Below are 20,990 nucleotides of genomic sequence, written 5' to 3'. Positions count from 1 at the left end.
TCCACAGGTTCTCATCTTCTGTGGAACCAAAAGCAGAACATCTTTTCCAAAGCAACATATTCTTAGACCCAAATTTTGAAGTCAAAATACCTTTAAAATATATATGGCTTATCTTAGCAGCCTTTATAATCAAATGTCTTTCTGTAGTTAGCTCATCAACTGTCAAAAAATTCAAAGAAAACACAATAATACACAATCCAGACTCTTTGTGTATTTTTCACCCGTACATGACTTAACTTTCATATTACTTTTAAAGACTTTATTTTTAAAACTATTCATTTCTTTATATAACTGCCTATACTCCTTTCTCTCTCTCTTTCAAGCCTATATACATTTTTATACACACTGTGTATAAAGCACACTCCTGTATCTCTGATCATTGAGGTTCTTACTCTGGCATCTGACTCATGATTTTTTTATTGATAAAGTACAAATAGATAAGTGCTTCATTGTGGCTGTGAATTAATGTAGTCATTGTGGTAAACTGCTTGGAGAATGGTTAAAAAAAATGTAGTACTAAGAATGACCCAGCCAGGCGGTGGTGGCACATGCCTTTAATCCCAGCACTCGGGAGGCAGAGCCAGGCGGATCTTTGTGAGTTCCAGGAAAGGCGGAAAGCTACACAGAGAAACCCTGTCTTGAAAAACCAAAAAAAAAAAAAAAAAAGAATGACCCAGCTCTTTCACTCCTGGGCATATAGCCATGGAACTCCACATCCACTATAGAGATATTTATACCCTATGGTTAATGCTGCTGTAGTCACCATAACAAAAGTTGGAATCAACCTCATTATCTATCAATAGATTAATGGATAATGAAAATGGTTTATATATAAAATAGAATGCTATTGAACTTAAGAGAAAATATAAAGATTTGCAGAAGAATGTTTGGACTTAGAATGTGTAATATTCATTGTGAGACAGAAAGAAACCACATTTTCCCTCATATGTAGAATCCAGCTATGAGTATGTGTATAAGGATATGATGTGTATGCGGGCACAGTAGGACATGGAGAAAAGAGAACGAGAAAGGTTACATACCAGGAGTTGAGGTAGGACGGAATGTAGGTAATGAACACCTGTTATGAAGTGCAAATATAGATAATTGCTTTTCTAGTTCTAATTCAGTCATAGGTTTTTTCTTTTTCAGGGTGGATAAGAATATCAAAATATTTAAGGCACAAGCCACTTAGAAAGTATATAGATAATTCAAAGTTGACTTTCTTTTTTTTTTTAACCTTCTTTTTTGAGGAGAGGCCACAAAAGGTGCACAGACATGGAAGGACTCCAAAGGGACTGTGATTGGGTTGCATGAAGTGAAACTCCCAGGTAATCAACAAAAATATGATGTGGAAGAATATATATAGTCAATTGTGAAAACATAAAATCAACTATGATGTTCTAGAACTTTGGTTCTCAATTACTACTCTAAATGCATAAAAATACATTGAGTTATACAGTCTTTGGGTCTAATTTCAGTGCATGACTTTTTTCTTTGCTGTTGTTTGTTTGCAATATTTTTAAAAAGTTTAAAAAATTACCAGAAGCAGGAAACTAAAGGCTTTCAATGCCTCAAAATATAACAATTCTAGAAAAATAAGGAACATGACCACTGACCTGGGATATTCTTACTGGAGAATCAGCAAATTTTTTCTCTTCTTTGAGGTTTTTCTTTCAGGAACAATGAATAGATGCCTTGATGCCCTTTCAAATCAAGGTGTCAAAAAGAAAAAGCAAAAATTAATACTGAAAGCTGGTAAAGAACAATGTCAAACCACATGAAAAGACCCAAACAAAAGAATATGACTAGATGTCTGCTCAATGATCTGAAAGCCAGGAGAGCATGAAAAGACATTTGAAACTCAAAGAAAAAAATCACCTTCAACAATACTGTTGCACAAGAAAAATTACTCCCTTAAAATTGATGGAGACATAAGTGCATTTCAAGATAGTCACCAATTAACACAATTCATTTCACTGAAAAAGCATGGCAGATAATAAATTAGAGGCAAAACGTATATAGGAGCGTCAGAGTAATCATCCATGAAAACTTGGGAAATAATAAATTTCATGTGAGGAATACCCATTCTCAAAACACAATGTAAGTCACATAGTTTCTCTTAGACTAGTAATGTCACACTGACCCATGCATGTAGCTCTAAGTTGGTGAGGGATCCCAGACAGTAAACAATTGGCTCAACCTTGAGCAGTCAGGGTACATGCAGGAAGAGAACTACTGCAAAGAGCTATTTCTCGATGTAAACAGAGTGGGCCCTACACCCTGCCTGGCCAACACACTGAAGCTTACCTGTTGTGGGTGCAGGTAAGCTAACCCTGAGGGTGGGAGAGCAGAAGAGTTTACCTTGCCACCCCTTATTTGCTGCCTACAGGAATTGGAAGAGAGGACCCTGCACTTTGTCTCGATTAAACAGTAGAGCTGGCCCTACAGATATGAGTGAGGGGTACCTAGATCTATGGGCCCAAGGTCAGGAGAACTGGCCCTTGTAGGCTGCACTGGGTGGGCTGGCTGAGGAACTGCTGGAGAGCTCATCTGGGTAGTGACGATGAGGGACAGCTAGCAAGCTGACCAGCCCACCCAGCCCCAGAACCAGGGCTATGAATTGGTCACCAAATCTATGAACTGTTGGAGCATGTGAAGGGGACAAACCTATAGATCCAAAACAGCGGGACCTCTATGACACAGGACAACAGGATATCCAAGAGAAACTCCAGTGAGCCTATTGGTAGGGTCACAGAAACCAGAGGCCTCTGGCCAGACAAATGATTCATGGTAAACACTTGCAAGTACAGATGAACAGACTAAAGGGTAACCTGTGTCTCAAAGGGCAACAATACAGCTTTCATGACAGGATTCTTCCTTTTGTTTGTATGTCTTTGTTTTGTTTTGTTTTGTGCTATTTGTATTTTTCTTTTGTTTTTGGTTTTTCTTTCAAATTTGCTTTTGTTTGGGGCGAGGAAGTTGCAAGGGAAAATGGCAGATGCTAGGGGAAAGATGGATAAGTGGGGACAGAATGCATGATGTGAAATCCACATGAATCAATATATGTTTAAAAATAAAGACAGCTCTTGGCCTCCTATTGCACCTTAGTGGAAACTGAATATTTGACAATGGGCTACCAAGTTACCATGTGACCTTAGCTGCCCATCATGAGCTGGGTGTTATCTGACCCACCAAGTCATAAAGTAGGACAAGCACAGCAGCAACCTTTTATCAGATGGAAGTGATATATACATGAGCAGGCCTGAGTAGGTCCTGAAGGTAAGTTCCATGAAGAAGTTGCCCCAATGAATGTTGCAATGCTGTCCGCTGCCAAGCATTCACTTATAGCCTCCTGGGGTATGCCCTATGAATGGCTGACTAAGAAAATGAAGACTATGTATAGCCTGATTTGCTGATGGCTCTGCACAGTATACAGGCACCACGCAGAAGTGGACAGCTGCAGCCACCCTTTCCTGGAACAGTTCTGAAAGACAGAGGTGAAGAGAATTCTTTACAGTGGACAGGACTTTGTATAGTACACATACAGATTGTTGGAAAGAGAAATGGCCAAATGTGTGATTGTTCATTGACTCATGGGTTGTAGCCAATAAATTGGCTGGATAGCCAGGGACTGGAAAGGGCATAACTGGAAAAATTGGTGAGAAAGATATCTGGGGAAATATGTGGATAGATCTCCCCAAGTGGGCAAAGGATGTTAAGATACTTGTGTCCCATGTAAATACTCATCAAAAGGTCACTTCAGCTCAAAACGACTTCAGTAATCAAGTATATAGGATGACCTGTTCTGTGGACAGTCAGCTTCTTCCCCTATCCATTCCCGGTGGGCCCATGAACAAAGTAGCCATAGTGGCAGAGATGGGCATGAGGCATGGGCTCAGCAACATGGACTTCTACTCATTAAGGCTGACCAGGCTACAGCTGCTTCTGAGTGCCAGGTTCACCCATAGCACAGACCAGCATTCAGTCCCAGACATGGCACCACTCCCCTGAGTGACCAGCCAGCAACTGGGTGGCAGGTTGACTGCACTGACCACTTCTTCCATGGAAAGGACAATGCTTTGTCCTTACTGGAGTACATACTTATTCTGCTTATGGATTTGACTTTCCTGCATGGGATACTTCTGCCAAAATCACCATCTGTTGACTTACAGAATGCCTTATTCACCATCATGGTATTCCACACAGTATTGCCTGACTGAGGAACTCAGTTCAGAGCACAGAAGTGCAACAGTAGGCCCACAATCATGGAATCCACTGGTCTTAACATGTTTCCCACCATACAGAAGCAGCTGGCCATATAGAAAGAAGCAATGGCTTTTTGAAACAACAGTTACAGGGCCAATTACATGACAGCAGCCTGGGGTGTGGTAGGGTTCTCCAGAAGGGAGTATATGCTTAGAATCAGTGTCAAATATGCTATTTGTTTTCTCCTTTAACTAGGACCCAAGTGTCCCAGGAATGAAGTGGAGGGAAAGGGGATAGTTCCTCCCACTATCACCCCTAGTGACCCACTAGGAAATTTTTACATCCGGTTCCCTTAACATTAAGTTCTGTTGTTTTAGAAGTTTTGGTTCCAGACAGGGAACAATCCTGCCAGGAGCTGAAACAGCCATTCCATTGAACCGGAAGACCAGATTCTCCCTGGACACTTTTGGCTTCCAATGCCCTTAAACCAAGAAGCAAAGAAAGTAAAATGTGTTAGGAGGGGTGATTGATCCAGATTGCCGTGGGGAAACTGGATTGCCTCTCCACAATGTGGCTTAGAGGGATTACGTCTGCAGTGCAGGAAAGCCTTTAGGCTGTCTCTAAGTGCTACCATGACCTGTAATTAAAGTCAATGGAAAACTACAACAGCCTTGTCCTGGAAGGATGACAAAGGGCACAGACACATCAGGAATGCAGGATGGGTCACTTTCCAGGAAAGGAGCCAAGACCTGCTGAGGGTGGAGGAAATACAGAATGGGTAGTAGAGGAAGGTAGTTAATAAGCACTTGTTAAGGCCACGTGACCAGCAACAGAGAGGAAAATTATAGTTGACATTAGTGTTTCCATTGTATTTTCCTAAGTATGCTTTTGTACAGGTATTCGTTGCCTTTCAATTTATCAAGTGATTTAATATCAACTAAGAGAATACCAATGGTTATCATATTTAAATTTGAGATACTAAAGTATTGGTGAAATTATTAAGGCCACTCCACGTAGTTAAAAGGGAGGTTTATTTTGTGGGGTAACTTACAAATGATGGGATAGGTTGCAGGGTCTGGATGGAAGGTATGGCGCAGTCCAGCTGTGTTCTCTGGAGAACTCTGCTCAGTCTACCTCCAGCGTCCTGGGTCCCGGAACCAAGAGAAGCCTCTCCTTTGGATCCTGGGTCTTCAGCTTCCTCCCTCAGCCCCGCCTTGTGGGTGGGACCATTACCTAAGCCTCAATGGGGGTTGGAACTCCCAGGCCAATGCTGGGATGGCTATCCACTACACTAAAGTCTTGTTCCACAAGCGACATTGACACCTATTCTAAATTTCAAATGCATTTGCAGCTGTACAAGAGTGGGTTATATCATGTCAGGTGTAATTATGACATGGTTAAATTCATAATGCATTTGTGATTCTATTTGGTACAGTTACATTGTGTTTAGCTGTTATTATGACCGTTTAATGTTTTCAATGGGAAATTAATCACGACGTAAGGAAATGTGATTGTGTGTCAAGTTGACAAGGGGTGGACTTGTGAAGGCTACTCTTGATTGTCTAATTTACTATGTGTGGGATGAACTACACTCTAGAAAAGGACGGCACACCTGTGAGATTATTTTTGTTTGGTTTGAAGTGTGTGACTCCATTATCAGTCCAGATCTTAGAGACAGGAAAGCAAATGCCTTTAATCTATATCTGGAGGTGGGAAGACACACACCTTTGAAAAGGATCATGAGGTTCGAAGATAGAACTTTAATCTCAGTCACATCTCCTGATGAAGTCTATATAACGACAGGGAACAATGAAGCTCCTTGTCTGCTTGCCCTAGCCTTGCTAGCACTTCTGTTCCTTCACTGGCTTTGGAGCCTATTTCCAGCATATACTGACAACCAGCTGAGACATCCAGCCTACTGCAATGAGTACTAGATTCTTGGACTTTCTATTCACAGCTAAACATTGCTGGATTAGCTGAACAGTAGGCTGTAAGTCATTCATAGAAATCCCCACTATATATATATATATATATATTCATTTAGTCAGTTCTGTTATTCTAGAGACCCCTGCCTAATACACAAGGAGACACATGGAAAACTCCCTGATCCTCTGGCTCTTACAACCTTTATACCCACTTCTTCAAAAAATTTCCTTGAGTGTTTTATATATCTATTCATTGGGCCTGGCATCCACAACTCTGCATTTTGATTAGATGTGGTTTACTTGTAGTGGTCTCTGTCTGTTGCAAAGAGAAGTTTATTTAATAACAGGTGAAGATATGCTTATCTGTGGGTATAAGGAAAATGTTTAGATTTTTGTTAGGGATCATGTAGGTTTAGTGAAGTGGTGGTTGTTGGTTCTCCTCCAAGATTTATGATATCACCAGCACTGAGCAGTTAGCCAGGTTCCCAGTACCAGTCATGGTTTCTCTTTTGTTAAGAATTTCTTAAGTCTAATTAGAGAGCTGTTGGTTACCATGAAGATATGCTTGCCACTACTGCACTTGGAGGTATTGTACTACTATGATCGCTGATATGTTACTTAGGCCTCATAGCTCTGAAAGACGGTTTTGGCTTCCACCTTGGAAGCTTGAATGGTGCTTCTGGTACCATGAAAGTTATTCTTCAGGGAGAAGTTTTCTTGGTTTTTAGACAAGGACTCTGTTTATTAACAGTTGTCCTAGACTGACTATGCAGACCAGGCTGGCTCTGACTTCACAGTTTCCCTTGCCCCTGGCCCCTGAGTGCTGTGATTAAAGGTTTGCATAACTTTGAAAACTACACACAACTTTTTAATACCATGTCATGACAGCTGACTTGATAGACATGAGTAAACAATGGGTCTTATTTCTACTGATATTGAAGACCTCTAATCTACTGGATTGGAAACTCTAATCAAAATCTAGATGAGTTCCCAGATCCACATTATATATGAAATTTAAGCAACATGAAATAAATAGGTAAACAGAAGTAGCAATGAAGCTGAAGCAGTAATAAAATGTCCCCCCCAAACAACCCTATGACCAGATTAGGAAGATTCTATTAGAACTTCAAAGAATAACAGCCAAGCTACGAAAATACTTGAAACAAAAAGGAAGACTTCCTGACTCTTAGTATAGCCTGATATTAAAAGAGGTACTGATATAAGCAAAAAGAAATAACAGTGCCGTGCTCATTTTAAACATTTCTATGATTAGTTCTCTCTCTCTCTTCCCCCCCTCTCTCTAACACACACACTCACAGAATGTGTGTATAGAAGTGTGTGTGTGTGTGTGTGTGTGTGTGTGTGTGTGTGTGTTCCTCAAATACTGTCCATTCTCACTTGCTACCTCTCTACTGTCCTGGACCACAATTCCAACAAATCGATTGTGTTCATCTCCATTCATTTTCCTTGTGACTCCATGAAAGTAACCAGAGTCACGTGTGAGACTGTGGGTCTGGACCAAGGTCTTGGAGCCTGGTGGGCTCAGCAGAGGACTACAGCTAAAGGCAGTGATTCTTCTCCTACAATCCAACATTGCCAACATTTGAGAGGTAAAGGTGGCCCTGTGAGCCTTTCCTTTTCCTAGACTGATTGTGGTCTAGTGTGAGGTCAGTGAAGGTCAGTACAGTTGCTGTTGGTTATTGATTACAACAGCGATGTGGAGTCTAGAGGATGACATGTCTTAGCCCTTTCTCCTCTTTCCCTTCTTAAGAATTCCCTTTCCTCCTCCTCTTAATGTTCCCATGGCCATAGATGGGAAGGTGTAACTGACATTTTCAGGGCTGGGACTACACACCTTACTCATTTTCTGTATCTTGGATAGCCATGAGTCTCTGCATTCACCACTGCATTAATTTTTTTTTTTTTTTTTAAATCTCAAATTAACGTTTAGCATGAGTCACAGAAGACAAACTTGTTTCTGAGTTAGTAAGATGACAAGACCACCATCTAGTGGTGAGAGCAGTGCAGCGGGATGAACTCAGCCTTGGGCTGTTAGCACTGACTTCTGGAGACACCCATTTCTTTCCCAATTCCAAGTTCCTGAAATGTCTATCCCCAAGGCACAATTGCAATATTTGGTTCTGGATTTTCATGTTCGTGTTAGCATTGGGAGGTTGGCATCTGAATTTAGCCTGTGATCATTTGGTGTAAGCATGTAGCCCAGGCTGCTGGTAGTCAAGTCGAGGTTAGGCTGTGTCTGTCTTTTATCAGAAGATTTCAGAACCTAGGCTGGTGGTCAGATACCCGGGGTGCAGCGTCCTCCTAGGTGCAGTTCTGGTCCAGGCTGGCAGCAAGCATGTGGGGAGGCTGTGCAGAGCGGGTCCAGGGCAGCTGACAGCTGGAGCTGTGTGGAAGGCAGCCTGAGACCCAGTGGGAGAGAGGGCGGGTCTAGAAGGGCGGGGACTCACCCGGAAACAGTGGATGGGAGGATGTGGCTCATTGGCTGAGCGTAGGGGAAGTGTGGAGTGTGGGAGGGCTTAGAGTGGTGACGTAAAGGGGATCTTGGGACACAATATGAGACCGAGTATGTTGGAGCGGGGCCAAGGTCAGCAGTGTTGAGGGACCATTACCCTTCCTTGCTGCAGGTCCTGCCGGGTGGGGAACCGCGTGGTGCAGACCTGGGTGCGGAGGACACGGCGGGGTGTCGCGGGGACCCGAAACCTCCCGGAGCCGCAGTCTCCGCGCGGGCGGCCTGGGAAAGTCACAGTCACAGCGCAGTGGCGGGAACCGCAGCCCGGCGGCCCTGGAACCTCCCAGGTCAGAGGAGCTGCGGGGCTGGGACGCGGGAGGGAAGGACGGGGTGCGAGCAGTTTCTCTGCTGTTCCTAAGGAAGCCGGCTCCGAAATTCTGCAGTGGGTGTCTTCCCTTGGTGTATTTTAGATCCTGTGGAATAAGCCTGTTTCTTTTTTTAAACGCATCTTCGGATTATCCAAATATTCTTGTAAGAATAAGAATAATCTAATCGAATATTTGAATTTATCTGTTGAGATATGCAAACACCATTCTCTTTGCTGTGGTGGAAACGACAAAGCTCTTGAAATTTACAGTCATCCGTACTAACTTCCGTGTTATGCCGCTTCCCTATTTAAGAGAGTGCAATATTTACCTGGAGACTTGGATTCGCCGAGAGCTCTTGGATTATAGTCATGAAAGGAACGCCTGCAGATTTCACTGAATCTGAAAGTACATTTTTTTTTTTTTTTTTTTGCGAGTTCCACAGTATACTTGTAAACATTACCTTTTAAAAGTAAACGTTTATCCACCATTAATTTCTTTCTGAGACATATGCACACTGGGATGTAAATACAGCGTTCTGAAAAGTGTCTTTGTCAGGCCTGGTGGCACAGGCCTTCAATCCCGACATTCAGAAGGCAGAGGCAGGTGGACCACAGTCAGTTGGAGGCTGGCAAGGTGTACATAGTGACTTCAAGGACAGCCAGCACTACACAGAAAAACCCTGTTTCAGGGGGAAATAGAAGACGAAGAAAGAAATTGGAAAGCATTATAATATAGAATAATATTAGAAAGCATCTTTTGAATACTTGTGATAACTCATCAGAAAAATCTCTGCATTAGTCTTTTGTCTCCTTGGTCCAAGAAAAGCATTCTGTCCATGGGCACATGACCAAATTTTTTTTTTTTTTTTGGTTCTTGTGTTTGCTGTGTTTGCGACCTGAACTCACAGTGTTGTTGTGTCTGGCCCAAATCCACCATGTAGACCAGACTGTACTGGAAAACACAAAATGCCACCCACCTGTTTCTCCCAAGTGCTAGGATTAAATGTGTGCACCAACAGGATGATTCAAACTGTTGCATTTTCTTTTGTAGTCTGTTGACAGCCAGTGGTGTGACTGTGGACATCTCCCGGGAGGTGTGGCCATGCCTGGACCCTGCTCTGAGGGCTTTGTACTGGCACTGGATGTTGCAGAATTGCAGGAGTATGGCCTCTGTGGGTGAGAACAGTTTGCTCGCAGTCTCCCTTGCTCCTTCTCAGTATTTCTTGACAGACTAATCTATAAGTGTGTGAGCTTTGTGTGAGTGAGTCTCAATCCCACAGAATAAAGTGAAATCCATAGAGGAAAAAAGAAAACTTTCATGATACCTTCTCTCTTCTTCCTGTGTGTCCCTTTGGGAGGTGTAGGGCTTCATCATTATTGGTCCATGATCAATTCAGAACCTCACTAGTGTATAATTTTCTCTTCTCAATCATTCAGTTCCATTTCTGCCCCTGAGTTTTGACTGAGCTGTGATTGGAAGTGGGATTCAAGATACAATAACTAAAAATGTTTTCTTTTTTCTTAAAAATATGGAACGCTTCACGAATTTGCGTGTCATCCTTGCGCAGGGGCCATGCTAATCTCTGTATCATTCCAATTTTAGTATATGTGCTGCTGAAGCGAGTACTAAAAATGCTTTCTAATTGTTTTTAGGATTCTGACTCTGCAGGGCAGTTGGGGAATCATTTTGTAATCCTGTATTTAGTTTTCTCTTCATTTCCTGAGCACAGTCCTGTGTTAGATATACCCATGTTTACTGAACAATCCCTTTCTCATGTGCAGGGATCACTGACCACCCAGACCTGCTCACCTGTGCAGCAGAACGAAGTGGCCTGGAAGGAGAGAGGAGACAGTAGCTAAGGGTCCAGGTATGGTGGAGACATTGGTGAAGGAGTGGAAAGGGGATCAAGTGAATGTGGAAGTGGGACATGAAATCAGTTTTCCCACATTCTGTTTCACTAGAGATAATTCTGGAGACTCCCACTGAGGAGAAAATTCTCAGGATTATCCTAATGTTGGCATGTTAAGATCAATCCATGTGAGTCTATTTAATGGGTAATAGGGGTTTATTAAGGTATAAATACACTCACGAATATAGAACCAAGTAAACAGCTGAAGTCGTCCTTTGTTCTGACTGGGAGTGAATACACCTGGATTTGTGACCCTTCTCCCTTTCCCTTGAAGTGGTCACAAGGGCAAGAAGTACTGCCTCCTTTGGACCCTATAGCCCAAGGTCATGGGCAGACCAAATACCACTACATTTCCCCTTTTTGTCTAAATAAGAAGGTTCTAAACTTAATGCAAACTATATACGATAAGAATGATTATCAAGTTAAGTCCAGGAAGAAGAAAGGGTAATAACATAAACAAAAATGGAACTACAACCAATAAGAACAACATCAGACAAGAAAGACATGCTAAATGTCCAGAAGACAGGTAAATGACAAACTACTGAGATGGTTCTAATAGCTGTCCTTTCCTGAAGACTCTAATTCTAGTACTTAATGTGTTCTAGCTAAGAGATGAGAAGATTATAACTGTAACTATCTAGTCTTCAACTCCATCAAAGACCTGAGAAGGAACATACTAATACCTGAGAAAATGGGAAATGCAGGCAAACAATTTCTGAAATTCTTGCGAAAATAGACAGTTGGCGGCCTGGATAGTCACCTAAAGTTTCTCAGCATTGTTGGGGCATCCAATTTGGTTAATAGCCTAGACTATCTGACAGGCCATTTTCGGAAGCAGGATTTTAAAAGACCATCTTACCCTGTCTTGGCAGAATTCAGTTGTCACTTTTCCTTGTGTCCTGCTCATCTAGAAAGGACAGCATTTATGCTGTCAGCAGTAGAAGCAAGGGCCATTCTTTGCCTGACAGGCCATTTTGTGTCAAGAAGAAGGCAAACTTCCAAATGGAAGCCTAACATTCTTTCAGGATCAGATCTCTGCTGCCAGGAGCAATCGTGTCTCATGTCAACAGAATTCTAAATTATCAAAACATTTAAATGCCATGTTCTCTAGGTCTATGAAGTGTTTGAAGATTACCTGTTCATCTGACATATGCTTCTGTAAATCTGGAGAACCTAACTAACATAACTATAGAGATGACAAGCATAGGTGGCTATAAATCTGTAAGTCATATCTACCTAGATAACCTAAGGATAAGGCTTCACATTAACAAGGTAAACAGTCTGTAAGTGGATATACCTGTATAAGGACAATGAACTAAAAATTGTGACAATACACAAAATATCTGAAACAGAGGTAGAAATGTATAGTGCAATATATAGAGTATGACAACAATATCCTTAATATGTATCAATATACAAAATATCCTAAGAAGAGGTAGAATATACATACGGTATGACAAATATAATTTTACATTTGTATCGATATACAAAATATTTCAAACAGGAGTAGAAATATAAATACAATACAACAAACATAGTTTTGTATTTGTATCAATATACCAATTATCTTAAATGGAAATATAAGAAGAATTTACATTTGTATCAAATATACAAGAAGCAATATCAGTGCAAATTATCCAAGGCTAATAGTTGGCCAAAACAGTTTACTAGAAGATACAATAATCTACCTTAATATACTATACATATCCATTCTCCTTTTTTCTTTTCTAAAGGAGATTACTGAGTCTAAATTTAGTGTTCCATCCACAACCCTATAACCATTTATCCACAACCCTGAGAAAATGAAATCTTTGGGCCACTGTTTTCTTAGAATTGCTTCCTACTGTTTAGGGGGCGACAGTATCTCTGTAGGGTCCTATAAGAAAGCGTAGATAGTTAGGTCTCAGTAGGGCTAGCTGTAGAGTCTGCGGCCAGTCTCAGAGTAATGGATAAGGTTGTCTGAGATTCTGGTTAGAAGTGTAGTATGGGGGGCTGGAGAGATGGCTCAGTGGTTAAGAGCATTGGCTGCTCTACCAAAGGTCCTGAGTTCAATTCCCAGCAACCACATGGTGGCTCACAACCATCTGTAATGAGATCTGGCGCCCTCTTCTGGCCCACAGGCATACATGCAGACAGAACACTGTATACATAGTAAATAAGTAAATCTTTTTTTTAAAAAAAAAAAGGGTAGTATGATGGACCATCTCATCTTGGAACTGTCCTGAAGAATTATCAGTCAAAAGCTGATCGTTAGGTAATGTGCTTAGGTACAGTGGCATCTTTCTGGATGAGTAGAGTCATTTTTGTGGGGCCCCATCTTCCTTCTGAAGACTTCCTTCAGTGATTGCTTTTGGAAAGATTTATTTTTCACTGTGGAAAACTTAAACATTATTAATATCAAAATGGAAAGTTTGGATTTAGGGTTATTTGATGAAGAATTTCCAGAAATCAGGGATAAGAATGGAAAGAAATAGAACTTGACAACAGTGATTCCTAGATTATTAGTTTTCTTCTATCCCACACCAGTTGGCTTTTCTGATATAAGACAGAATCTTCCAATTTTTTTTTCTTTTAGCAACAAGTTTGGGTTTAGAGAAGGGGAGAGCCACATTCCAACTCCAAAGCCAGCTTAATTTATAATTGAATCGGGACAAGAACTATTCTAAAGTTTAAGAGATTGATGTTAGACAGTGAGATATATCCCTGTAGAGTATATTGGTAATAATAGGTCCTTCCTTTATGTGGTAGACATCTAGGTGTCCAAGGCCTTATAATTTCTTGAAGATGGGTATTTTTATTATCCTGTAAAGACAAAAACAGAACCCTGCTCTGATCCCTTTTTGTTGAGTTTTCCTTACAACTTATAGAGTTGTCTCATCGGTGGATGAGCTATCATTTCTCCTTATCAAGAGGTTTCTCCTATTCAAATCAAATTTTTATTAATTTTGTTGGTATCCATAGCTTTTCTCCTCTTGTAGAAAAAAAAGCAAAACCCCTTCCCCAATGTAGGAAGTATCCTGGTTTCTATTCCAAGGTCAACACATCTTTGAATTAAATAATTTGGTTTAGCTCAGGAGTTTTTTCTGTTGTCCAATGTCTCTCCACAGCTGTTGACCTTTTCTCAACGGCATTGAGAAAATTCAAGGTTAATAAAACATTATGTAATCTATTTCTAGGGGTCATTGTTACCTCTTTCTGTTTATTTAGCATATCCTTTAAAGTTTGGTTGGATCTTTCTATGATTGCTTGGCCTGTGAGATTGTTGGTATACCTGTAACATACTTTATATTGTAATAAGCAAAAAATTGTCTCATTTTATTGGAGACATATGCTGGAGCATTATCAACTTAATTTGTACAGGTATTCCCATGATGGCCATAATGTCTAATAGGTTTGTAGTCCAGAATCAGCCTTTTCAGAACTCATAGGAGTTGCCCATTGAAATCCTGAGTAGGTGTCAATGCTGTGGTGTACATATTTTAATCTTTCAGATTCTGCAAAATGAAACACATCCATCTGTCAAATTTCATTTCTTTGTATACCTTTAGGATTGCTTCCTGCAGGTAATGGACTTTGGTTGTAGAAGAAAAAAGGAGGACTCTTTTTTTTTTTTTTTTACAATTTCCTTGGCTTTTTGCCAAGTGATGGAAAAGTCCTTTTCAAACCTTTGCTATTATCTACAGTGTTGCTTTAGTGAAATCAATTGTGTTTATTTGTGACTCTTGAAATACACTTATGTCTCCATCAATTTTGAGAGTGTTGTTTTCTTTGTGCAACAATATGGTTGGTGATGGTTATCACTTCAAGTTTCAAGTATCTTTCCATGCTCTCCTGGCTTTGGGATCATTGACTAGACACCTGGTAGAATTCTGTTGCTTGGGATTTTTCATGTGGTTTGACCTTGTTTTCTAACAACTTTCAGTATTTTTATTTCAGTATTATTTTTAGTAATTTTAACTCTTGCTTTTTGACCCATTAATTTGAAAGGGAAGCAACCATGTATTCATTGTTCCTGAAAGAGAAACTCAAAGAAGAGAAACAATAGGAAATGGCTGATTCCCCAGTAAACATGTCGCAGGTCAGTGGTCCTTTCCATTCTTTATCTAAATATGTTATACTTTCATGTATTAAAAGCCTTTAATTTTCTGCTTCTGATGATGTTTTTAAAGATTTTTATTATGAAAAATTCTGCAAAAATACAAACAATAAAATCACTCAGTGAAATTAAGTAGGCCCAAAGACTATACAAGTCAACGTACTTATATACAGTTAGAGTTGTCCTCATGTGTGATTTTATATTTTCACAGTTGAATATATTTTGATTTACTTCACTACCAAAACTCCGAAAACCTTTGGCAGAATTAAAACTAGAAAAGTACTTAGCTTTATATACTTTTTCGTAACTAGTGTTCATTACCTGCATCAGTCCCTGATAATTTAATCTTTCCTGTTCTCTTTTCTCCGTGTTATATTGTGCCGACCTATACATTGCTTCTATATACATATTATTACTGGGTAGATTCTGCATATGAGTGAAAACATGGTATCTTCTTTCTAAAAGTATATGACAGCTTAATATTACACATTTTGGGTCCATCCACTTTCCTGCACATTTTCATTTTATTTTTCTCTTCATCTGAATTATACTCCATTTTATACAATTTTCATTGTCAGTTCATCTCTTGATAATTTCTTTGATTCCAGTACTTTTCCTTTTGTGATTAAAACAGCAATAAAATGGGGTATGAATGTCTTTATAGTGGGGTGTGTTGTTCTCTGGGTATATGGCCCGGAGTTAAAGGGGTGGGTCATATGTTAGTGCTCTTTTCAACTTTTTTAATAATCTCTAATTCCCACATGACTGTATTAATTAGTCCATCCTTCCATCAACAGGGAATATGGCTGCCTTTCTCTCCATATCCCTCAAACATTTGTCGTCAGGTTAGTTGATAACAGCCATTCTGCCTGGGGTGAGGCAGTATTTCTAAGAAATTTTCATTTCCATTTCAATGGTTGGCCTTTTGGGGATCCTGGACTCTTTTGCAATGTTAATTGGCCTTTTGATTTTCTGTCTTTGAAAAATATCTATTTATTTCATATGCCCATTGGTTGATTTGCAGTTTTATTTCCTTGGTATTTAGTTAATTTAATTTTTGGTAAATTCTTGCTATGAGCCTTATCCAAAGTGTCACTGGTACAGATTCTCTTTGTTATACTGTAAACATTATTTGATGTGTTTTTGGACTTTCCTCAATTTTTATTACTCTTTGGGAGTAAAGTGAAATATTTTTCAAAACTCTGTTGGCTTATGCATATTCTTAGGGAAATTTTGGATTATATCTGATATGGCTGTTGCAGATTTTTCTCTCTGTTCATAGTGGCCCAAGCATGCTCATGAAATTAATTCCATAGAACACTTATCTTACATGTTAATGTTAAAATTGACAGTATGTACTGCTGTTACAGTCCTTGCTACTGTGGAAAAAAATCAGAACTCTTTGTGTGTGCAAAATCAGTCATGAATTCTGCCTTCCATACCTACTCGTTTGCTATTTAATGGTGTGGCATTAGACCTAGAGTTTAAACATCCCAACTGAGTCTGTTAGAATAGTCATGTAAGGTCCAAGTACACACAGGATTGAATTGTGTTAGTGTTTTAGCATGATGTGCAGGTACAGCATTTAAAACACATTTCCTCATAATGAATTTTCCTCCTGAGACATGTCTGCTATGATCTTGTGTAACATAAACACAGAATCCATAACAGATAGACAAGTATGCCCAGACCTTAAGTGTATTTCCTGTTTCATGTATACTGCTCGTAAGACTATTGTTTCATTCTGTTTTCACAGAGTTAGAACATTCATGATAGAATGTGACTGTATTGGAAATCTTCTCTTTGAGTAATTATCTTCACTCATCTACATTCCATCTCCTTATATCTGGGAAAGCACTTCCAGGTAGCACATGATCAAACCGTACTTTTTTGTTTCAGGGTCTGTTGACATTCAGGGATGTAGCTGTGGACTTCCACCAGGAGGAGTGGGAATGGCTGGACTGTGCTCAGAGGGCTTTGTACATTGATGTGATGGTGGAGAATTACAGCAACCTGGTCTTTGTGGGTGAGAACATTTTGCTTGTAGAATTCCTAACCTATCTTTTGTTTCTTCTGACTTCATAGGATGTAAAATCTGTTAAGCTGTCCTGAAAAAAACCAACAGAGACAAGGCAAAGCATAGTAGTAGGAAAGAACTTTTCCATGCTATTTGGTTTTCTCTTTCCATTTTCCAATTTGAGGTATCATCCACCCTTCATTTTGGTTCCAAGAGTTCAGAAACTCAGTAGCATATAATTTTTCCACTCATATCTTAAAGCTCTATGTCCATTATTGCAATTGACTCATTTTAATTGTGAAAAAATTCAAGATATACAAACTGAAAATACTAAATATACTGAAGAATTTGAGAAGAAATATCAATTGAGAAATCTTGCCTAAATTCCTCTGCTTTCTGTTTTCCTGTACTGAGTGCAGTGCTGTCTTGCACTTGTGTAATCTTTCTAAAAGTTCTAGCATGGGTCATGGGCTGCCTCAGAGAACATGTGGATTATTTATTGTATGCAAGGTTAGTGTGATCACCTGTCCAAAAAGAATAAGATTGCCCTGGAATGTGGAGAGGAGAGAGTAGCCACAGTAGAGTAGGTTAGTGAATGGGCAGAACAGTGAAGGGATTGAGTGAAAGAGAAAGCAAGAGCTGAGAATGGTTTTGTGATATTCAGTTGCACTTGAAAGGATTCCTGGTCACTTAACTTAGTGTAGTGTCCTGGCCCCAGGATGCATCCTATCTGTTGTAATAACTGTTAGAAGGTGTTGTGAATTATGGTGACTTAATAGTAGTACAAAATGCAGTTTTATTTGACTATGCTTGGAATAATTTTACAAAATGTTAAGTCTAATGTGAGTCCATGAAGTAGGATTCTTCTGTAATTTCCTTCCTTGTGTGCCTGTCTTCTTACTACATTCTTCATTTTCTTCCCAGTGGAGAATACACAGACACCCTTCTGGAAAATAATCTTAGGAGTCAGTGTACGGAGTGGACTTGAGAATACCTCTATGAGGAAAGTTAAATACAGCAGTGTGTGGCGCTCAGACAGTGGAGGATAGGAATAAGCAATAGCTGCCCATGACAGCCCTGCCTCAAATGACCTAGAGCTTCTGATGCCTGGCAAAATTCTGTCCTTGGATCCATTACTTTTTAAGAATCTAATGTGTTTTCCTAGTGAGAAAACTAAACTCTTTGATGCTTTTAAGTAAGACTTTAATCTTTTAAGGGATTGAGTCTTCTGAAAAGTACTTTTCATTGTCTATCACTTAGTAAGTAAAGATACTGTGAACCTCAGATTGGATTAAACACCATCAATTTCTGAGAAGAATTATTTAAAGATAGTGACATGTATTCTAAATATAATTAGTCAGTGAACTCTATACCAAAGCTAATTAATGACCCTCAATTAATTTTTTCATCTTTTTCCCAGTCAGAGATTTTTTTTTTTTTTTTATAAAGATGAGGTATCTGTTATAAATCATTGACCTTTGAAGGCTGTCATGCTGTTCTTGTGAGAATCCATACAATTACCATGAGTGAAAAATATCCATGTCTGGGAACTCTAATCCAAATAGTTCAAGGTATTTATCTTAAGAGAGAACTTAGGGAGACAGTCATTTATCACATGTTTATTATTGGAACAAGCCCTATTAATCTGAATTATACTCATTTTCAGAGAACTATTGCAAATATGATCCTGTCCGTCAACATGTGAAGACTGAAAAGGAGTCTTGTCAGTGTACTGAGCTTGGCAAAGTGCTTCATGACCCGTCCACATGTGCACTTTATAGAACAAGTGAAACTACAGAAAACTCTAATAACTACAGGTGCAGTAATCACAGCGATGCCTCTATTGACTCATCAAATCCAGACAGACATGAAAGCATGCTCCCTGGAGAAGAACCTTACAAATCTAAAGATTGTGAGAAAACTTTAAATTTGTGTTTCAACATTTCTCAAGGTCAGAGACTCTACACTACAAAGAAAGAACACAGGCAGCGAGAATATGATGACTATTTCAGCGCTGCATACAGTCTTTTGCAACAGCCAATCTACATTGGAGAGAAACCACACCAGTGTGGAATGTGTGGGAAATGCTTCAGTACTGCCTCAAACCTTAGTGTACATCAGAGAATACACAGTGGAAAGAGACCCTACAAGTGCAATGTTTGTGAAAAATCTTTTACCCAGCGTTCAACTCTTAAAATACATCAAAGACTTCATACTGGGGAGAAACCTTACAAATGCAAAGAATGTGGAAAGTCATTTCGTCAGTTGTCAGGATTTAATAACCATCAAAAATTGCATACTGGAGAGAAGCCTTACAAATGTAAGGAATGTGACAAATCCTTTGCTCACTGGTCCACTCTCAAGAGACATCAGAAAATGCATACTGCTGGGAAATATTATAGTTGTCAAGAATGTGGCAAGGCCTTTCATCAGCTTTCACACTTTAGAAGCCATTACAGACTCCGTACTGGAGAGAAGCTTTACAAGTGCAGTGACTGTGACAGATCCTTTACCCACTATTCATCACTGAGTAGGCATAGGAAAACTCATTCTCTAGAGAAGGTTCACACATGCAAAGAATGTGGTAAGTCCTTTCTTGAATTATCACTTCTTAACAGGCATTACAGAATCCATGCTGGTGACAAACCTTATAAATGTGAGGTCTGTGGCAAATCCTTTACCTTGAACTCAACTCTTAGAAGACATCAGAAAATCCATACTGGGGAGAAACCTTACAAATGTATGGAATGTGACAAGTCCTTTACCCATTATTCAAATCTTAGAAAACATCAGAGAGTTCATACTGGAGAGAGACCTTACAGTTGTCAGGAATGTGACAAATCTTTTGCCCACTCTTCTGGTTTAAAGACACATCAGAAAATTCATACTGGAGAGAAACTTTACAAATGCAAAGACTGTGACATGTCCTATATCCATATTGCAAGTCTTAGAATACATCAGAGAGTTCATACTGGAGAGAGACCTTACAGATGTAAGGAATGTGACAAATCCTTTACCAGTTGCTCACAACTTAAAAGACATCAGAGTGTTCATACTGGAGAGAAACTTTACAAATGTAAGGAATGTGACAAGTCTTATACTAGCTGCTCATATCTTAGAGCCCATCAGAAAATTCATACTGGAGAGAAACTTCACAAATGTAAAGACTGTGACATATCCTTTATCCATATTGTAAGTCTTAGGAGACATCAGAGAGTTCATACTGGAGAGAGACCTTATAGATGTAAGGAATGTGACAAATCCTTTATCAGTTGCACAGATCTTAGAAGACATCAGAGAGTTCATTCTGGGGAGAAACCTTACAAATGTATGGAATGCAACAAGTTCTTTACCCAGGACTTTAATCTTAGAAAACACCAGAGAGTTCACACTGGAGAGAGACCTTACAGCTGTCAGGAATGTGACAAATCCTTTATCCAATCTTGTGGTTTAAGGAGACATCAGAAAATCCATCATGGAGAGAAAGCATAGAAAAGCAAAGACTGACACATCCTTTATTCAGAGTTCGAAATGTAGAACATATTTGAGGGGTTGGGGATTTAGCTCAGTGGTAGAACACTTGCCTAGCAAGTGCAGGGCCCTGGGTTCGATCTTCAGCTCCAGAAAAAAAAAAAAAAAAAGGTATTTGAAAATTTATACTGGGGAGAAACATGGTTTGAATAATGTGACATAGCATTTTCTAGTATTCTCTGCTTACAAATCACAACAGATCACAACAGTATACAAAATAGAAACATAAAGAAATTTGTGAAACTCTTTAATGAAGGTTTACATTTTTACAAATATCCTAGTTTATATTAAAATAAAATTCTGCAAATGAAACAGTGGGAAAAGCTCTTTATTTAATTTTTAATGTATATGTATGCTTTGCCTGCAAGTATGCCTGTGCACTACATGTATGCCTGGTATAGGTGGAGGGCAGAAGGGGTCATCAGATCCCCTGAATGTGTACTTGCAGACCATTCTGAACTGCTATGC

The 20,990-nt window shown here is 39.6% G+C and overlaps 1 protein-coding gene and 1 non-coding gene across 6 annotated transcripts; one reads left to right on the top strand and one right to left on the bottom strand.

Moving 5' to 3' along the window:
* Positions 1-8,686: 8,686 nt before the first annotated feature.
* Positions 8,687-20,585, top strand: LOC118576675 (zinc finger protein 54-like). Of its 5 annotated transcripts, XM_036176879.1 has the most exons (7): positions 8,687-8,948; positions 10,020-10,144; positions 10,751-10,836; positions 14,866-14,956; positions 15,772-15,819; positions 16,874-17,000; positions 18,658-20,585. In XM_036176879.1, the coding sequence occupies exons 4-7, from the start codon at positions 14,927-14,929 to the stop codon at positions 20,481-20,483; spliced, it is 2,031 nt and encodes a 676-aa protein (XP_036032772.1). In that variant the 5' UTR covers positions 8,687-8,948; positions 10,020-10,144; positions 10,751-10,836; positions 14,866-14,926; the 3' UTR covers positions 20,484-20,585. The 5 variants fall into 5 exon arrangements, with proteins under 5 accessions (XP_036032772.1, XP_036032769.1, XP_036032770.1 ...); XM_036176876.1 differs by lacking the exon at positions 15,772-15,819; XM_036176877.1 differs by lacking the exons at positions 10,020-10,144; positions 15,772-15,819.
* On the bottom strand, positions 10,492-10,595 carry LOC118576686. Its single transcript, XR_004943973.1, has one exon. It is a non-coding gene; the product is annotated as a U6 spliceosomal RNA (small nuclear RNA).
* Positions 20,586-20,990: the final 405 nt, after the last annotated feature.

This window comes from Onychomys torridus, unplaced genomic scaffold (assembly GCF_903995425.1).
Source record: "Onychomys torridus unplaced genomic scaffold, mOncTor1.1, whole genome shotgun sequence".
Classification (NCBI taxonomy): Eukaryota; Metazoa; Chordata; class Mammalia; order Rodentia; family Cricetidae; genus Onychomys; species Onychomys torridus.
Note: the sequence above shows the minus strand (reverse complement) of the source record. Positions and strands in the feature narration are given on the sequence as shown.

Coding starts and splice junctions, on each gene's coding strand:
- LOC118576675 (XM_036176875.1), top strand. CDS start 15,616: ATGGGGTATGAATGTCTTTATAGTGGGGTGTGTTGTTCTCTGGGTATA. Junction 15,820..16,873: donor CCTCAAACATTTGTCGTCAG/GTTAGTTGATAA, acceptor TTTTTGTTTCAG/GGTCTGTTGACATTCAGGGA. Junction 17,001..18,657: donor CAGCAACCTGGTCTTTGTGG/GTGAGAACATTT, acceptor ACTCATTTTCAG/AGAACTATTGCAAATATGAT.